The sequence below is a fragment of the Sebastes umbrosus genome, chromosome 8, assembly GCF_015220745.1.
Source record: "Sebastes umbrosus isolate fSebUmb1 chromosome 8, fSebUmb1.pri, whole genome shotgun sequence".
Classification (NCBI taxonomy): Eukaryota; Metazoa; Chordata; class Actinopteri; order Perciformes; family Sebastidae; genus Sebastes; species Sebastes umbrosus.
Window position 1 is genome coordinate 29451122 of NC_051276.1, and position 6000 is coordinate 29457121.

Genomic DNA, 6000 nt, shown 5'->3' on the forward strand with positions numbered 1-6000 from the left:
TAATGTGGTATTTTGGAGGGATTTGTGACTGTTATTATCAATTGTCGAGTGGTAAAAAAAATGGTTAAATTTAGCACCAACTCTATATTACTGACTCCACATTCTTATTACTCAACAGTAAAAGACTGTGGTTGCACAGTGTGTGCTTTTAATGACACATAAATATAAAAAATATGCATATCCCAAAGGATGAACAGTGGGTGTGAAGGCTAGAGACAAGCTTCATAACAGGGCAGAGGGTGACGTTGAAGATGACAGGACCAAGGAGAAGAGAAATGGAATGAAAAAGTGCATGAAAGGGAGGATACATGTGTGCGTGTATGTGCATGTGCAAGTGTGTGCGTGTGTTGGCTCTTTTCCTGCCATAAAGCTTGGTTGGCTTAATCAGCTAAGTGCTTATATATCTCCTGGATTACAGACACTGACAGATATTTTAGTTACAACCTGGGGAGGACAAGGACATCTCTACCTCTAACACACACAAGCGAACACACACACAGATTCGTGTTTAGATATGTGAGGAAAGTGATGGGGGAGGAGGCATGAAGTAGCTGGTTTCTCTTTAGCTCCCTCTCCCTTTCTGTCCCTCCCTCCAGTCTCTCTAATGAGCTTCCCACCGAGCTTAAGTCATTTAGCTAATGGATTTCCCTACCGCAATATCCTTCTTTCCTCTGGGCACACACACTCACAAAATGTACAAAATAAAAGCAGGAAGGTTTTTGAACATATATGAGATCCTTGATATTTTTACTGATTAAGTCAGAATACAGTCCTAGGGTTGCTTTCAAACTAAAACTGCTACTTTACAACAGCAGTTTGAGTTACTCAGTGTTTACGAGGTGCACCTGAGCTGCACCATGACGTCCCTGTGTAGCGCCCACATGCTTTACCGTACAAAGCGATGTAAACACACAATTGATTTTAAGTTGAGATAGCACAACCGTGGCTGAAAGCGCTGTTTTCTCTGGTTGCTGCAGCCTACAAACTGTAGTTTGTCTATCAACAACACGTTCATTGTTGGCATAACTCACGGGGAAGGTAAATTGTTGCCACACTGGTGACTTCAGGGAAGCAGGAGGATTTTCCAGTTCTGTTGTTTCTCCGTCATCTCCGACTCCACTAGTGGTCTTGTGTGTCAAAGTGCAGCAGCAGACTACCAGTAAGATACGCTTTCCGATTTAGAACTGAAATCATGACACTCCTAGTTTTAACAAACATGATGGCATTGTATGAACCCCCCTTATAACCAAAGGCTTGCTGAGATACTTTCTGGTGGCAAACTGCTACATGAAAAAAAACACTAAATCATTCAAATGATAATGATGTTAAGTAGCTGTGTGGGAGATATTGTTATTACATTATACTAATTTGGTTCCTGTAAATGACTAATATTGAAGAAAGAATTGTTGGCAAGTAAAATAGATATAGTGTAAATTCATGAACTGTGAGATCTAAACTTTACCCCTGTGAATAGTAATCATACTGGATTCATGCTCACACTAAATGGCATACCAAATTTACCAAACAGCAAATTGTGGAGGCTTCCAATACCCATGATTTTGACTGAAACAAAAATAGTCTTTATAACAGCTGAATGAATCAAACTACTGTTGTATATTTAACAAGTTAATGTATGGGTTTGTATATCTACTGTAGAACAGAAATCCTCTTAGGGCCACCAAACATCATTTTTCTTTCTTCAAGGAGTCTGGTCAACAAATGGTTCAGTTCAGATGTCTGACATGCTTTTGTTTGACAACCCTAAAGAACACTTTACCCACCGTTCAGCAAAGAACAAAATAATATAGAAAAAGAACAAAACTATATAAAAAATCTGTTTACTAACTCACACACAACTCATGCTGTATAATGATTTTTGATATAGTTTTACTGTTAAACCTGGACCCTGTTTACCTCAGTTCATCAAGATTTACTCCTTTTTTGGCTTCTCTGTTCACCGTGGAGGTATGCGAGAAAAACAAGTTTTCTTCAGGAATTTAAGGTAACACGAGGTGAGTAACAAATGTTCATTTAGTGGGTGAAGTGTTCCTTTAAGTAACTAAACCCCAGAGAGCTGAGCAGTTCTAACAGCTCGATATGGATTTTCACAGCCTGCTGGCCACGAAGGTGAAAGAGATGCACTCTTAAAAGCATTGACACTTGAATTGTTTTTAAAAAATATACTGTTCACAAATTGGGAAGAGGAAGTTTATATGACGTGCATTGCAGCTGCAACGGCGCTGCTTAGTTTGCAGGTATATATATATGTGTAGATCTGGATGAATGTACTGTACAGTGGGGCGTTGCAGAAAAACATGCATCCTCAGCCAATCCTCCTTGTACAAATATTAACTTTGAAAAGGGACTTTCAGAAAGAGCTGCAGCTTGTGCCAAGAGAGCCAGCCCTCCTTACCAGCGAGCACAAACACACAGACAGAGCTATAGCGAAAGAGCCCATGTTCAACTCATGTTGCAACAGGTTTCAGATAAGAAAGAAGGAGAGCAAATAATCTGTCTACACAACTAATTTGTCTGGTAATCAATCATCACTTGGCTGATAAAAAGATGAAAAAGTTATATAAAATGCTGATGCCATTTTTTTCCCTGCTCTTTTGGTTTCCCCCAGTGAGACAGAGAGCAATACATGTGAGACTCACCTACGACCCTGTCTCCAGTCTTGATGCCCATCTTCCTCATGGCTGCAGCAAACAACGCCACATCACGCCTCAGCTCCCCAAACGTCACCTTCGCAATCTCATCGTTTGCCTCCGCTGGTAAACACAAAGAGAGAAAGTGAGACACAGAAGCAGAAATAAATATGTACATTTCAATATTGCTAAGCTGAGGACACTTCCATATATTTTGATTGGTTCAAACAGCTTTGTGTAGCACTTTGTGAATATTGTATTCATTTATGGGGTTGATATAAATGCCAATAAAACCCCTGAAATTTAAATTCAAAGCACCAGGAAATAAAAACAGGGAGGGAGACAGAGATGGACACATAAATAGAGAATGATAGTGTGGCAGGACAGTGGCAGACAGGGACAGTCCTCTTTGCCTCCCTAAGTAATAGTTTGCTGACATCCACAGAGGCTCCACAGCAGCATTGTGACCAATGGGCCTTCTCATAATCACATTACAGCTCCTGCACAACGTTGTGTGCATGAGTGTGCGAAAGCCCACTCTCCCTCCCTCATACACACACAGACAGATAGGGCAATAAAGTAGAGCCTATCCATTAGTATGTGACAGCCCTGAGAGATAGAGGAGGGAGCAGCAGTTAATCTATTAACAAAGTGACGTGTGCAGCCTCACGCTCACCGCAGCATCCAGTCTGTGCTCAAATGCAACCTTAACTCTGTGATTTCATTTCTTCCTGACTTTCTTTCTGCTTAGTTTGAATACAAATCATGAAGATAAAACTCTGTAGAGAGAGTAGATACTGGTATGATATGAAACTAGAAAACCTAAGGAATCCATTGGTACCAACCATGTCATACTTTCATGTTTCATGTGTTTATATGCAGTACAAATGTGTTACTTTCACATTAACTAAAATGGTGTATTTGAATATTTCTGCATACTGGGGTCCCTAAATAGTGGAGCATTCAAGGTGCAGCACTGTGTATCACATACAGTATATTGCTGTATATTACATCATTTTCTATCAGCACTTTTCATACTTACTCGCAGCATAGAGAGCTACTTTGTCCTGGTCTGCATGTTTGAGCAAGTTCTCCGCGTAGTTGAGTCGAGCTCCTTTAAACCACTCGGGAACGTCCGAGATCCGTTTGGATACATCCACCACCTGGTACACGCCCACAGAACACACACCAAGAACACACACAGCATTGTCATGAACTAAGAGGCCATGCATTGTAAAGCACTGGTGCTCTTGCTGGCACAGAATTAAGTACACAAATGGGACTGTACATATTAATTAAGCCTATGCCACTGTAACAGCTGATTGTGTCACTGTACTTGGAAAGTGTTATCCTTGTGTACAAACGGGGTGTGTTAACAACATGGCACAGCGCCATTTCATAACCTCACACACCCACCACATGGTTATATCTTGGAACTAAGTAACATTAGTCACTTAATTAAATAATGAACACAAAAGTTGAGATAATTAAAATTAGTGATACCTCCTTTTGATGACTGGCCTTTTAATGTAACCTCAATAAAACAGGTGCAATTTTAATGTCAACAAATGGTTACAAATGCCATTATAAGCATTACAGTGTTTGAGTTTCAGACAGGCTGGGAAACGATCAAAAAACTGTCAGCAAAAATATGATATTTACACTTTAATGGACCTCATTCACTCTTATCTTAAATCTCTGCACATGTGAATGAGAAAATAGAGACGGCCTGATTTAAAATTAGAAACCAAAAATGTTTGGTTGCTGGCAAAGCCACAGGAGCAGAACAACAGGGGACAAAAAGACCTATCGAGACGTTGCACTCTTTCATGAAACCGGAAACACTGCCAGCTCTCTGGAGAACACGTCGTTCCAGATTGCTCAAAGATCGGTATGTTGCAACACAAATAATGACTGTGATGCAAATCATGCAAATCATGTGTGCCATGGGCAATCATCACATATCAATCAAATCAACATGGTATTTTGTATTACATCTGAATAAACTGATTATCTTTTTTTTTGTTATTTGCCCTTTAATGGCATGAAACTAGCCACAATCCATAACAAGAACTTGTGCGTATCAATATACTCACGTGCTGAATGTTGCTCTTACATACGATCACTTTGTAAGTAAGAAAACGTTGATGAATCTCATAATTTGTTCGTACACATGCATTTTATCTGAGAGTGTGCGCTGAATGAATGTTGCCTAATAATTGCATGTTATGGCCACATCGGTACACTGGAGCGGAAAACCATTTTCCAGTGTTACATAAAGGGGTATGTTTACAAAAGGAGGTTAATGTACTACTTTAGAACCATACGAACGCAGCAGGGTTCAGAATTACCACCATAAAAAAAGAAAAACCCCACAAGTTAAATGCTTTCTTTACTCAGCCAGTCATTTCAAAACCTAAAAAAAATCATTTGTTGGCAATATTCTGTTCTAAAAATTTGATTTTATTCATTTTTTTACGGTCAGATATCCATGGCTGTTAAATTTGAGGCTGACATCTAAACCATTCTCCTTCAGGATACAATGTACCAGCAGAGGATGGACTCACCTCTTCATAAGGTTTGGAGCTGACGACTCCACAGAAGCGCCACACTTGTTCCCAGAAATCTGGGTAGCTGTCCACCGACCACTGGTAGAGGTCATTGTAGTTGACTGGAGGACAGAGAATATACAGATTTATAACAAACATATCAGCTTACAGGTGGGACTATCAGCTCAAACATATAATGTCAAGTTGCTTCAGTCGGCTGAATATAAGAAAAGATCAGACATTAGTGCAAGTACCTCTAAAGCAAAAGACGTATCTTGCAACCCTTGAGGTAGAACTGGGTAATATATTAATATTATATTGATATAATGATATGAGACTAGATATCGTAAGTGTCTTTTCCTGGTTTTAAAGGCTGCATTGCAGTAAAGTGATGTAACTTTGTGACTGTTCAAGTGGTTCTATTATTTGCCTTCACCCATTTAGTCTTTATATCCACTAGAGCTGACCCTGCTTTGAAGCTTCGAGAGTTGTCATGGTAATGGACCTCCAAATCAGTTTATAGAATGCTTTGTTTTTGTTTTTTTTAATATATAAGTATGCAGTAATAATGTATGAATCCCAAAATAGCCCATAAAATAAGGAATAATCCCACAACATTATTTTATATTCATATTCAACATTGATTATTATTAGTTATTCTCAGACAGATATCGCTGTTTGTTGTGTGTAGAGGTGCATGAGTCGTGCAGCAGCGGCACTGAAACAGGGCAGATGGAGACAGACAGACTGAAGAGAATAGCTTTGAATACCTTCGAATATTTCTCACCAAAGCTTCGAAGCCC

At 39.5% G+C, this 6000-nt stretch overlaps 1 protein-coding gene across 1 annotated transcript in view; it reads right to left on the reverse strand.

Moving 5' to 3' along the window:
• aacs (acetoacetyl-CoA synthetase) overlaps window positions 1–6000 on the reverse strand; it is a 43679-nt gene that overhangs the window by 35150 nt on the left and 2529 nt on the right. The window contains exons 2-4 of the mRNA XM_037776671.1: window positions 5216–5319; window positions 3691–3811; window positions 2658–2771 (exon numbers count right to left, since the gene is read on the reverse strand). Coding sequence (XP_037632599.1) covers window positions 2658–2771; window positions 3691–3811; window positions 5216–5319 — 339 coding nt within the window. The remainder of the gene's footprint in view (window positions 1–2657; window positions 2772–3690; window positions 3812–5215; window positions 5320–6000) is intronic.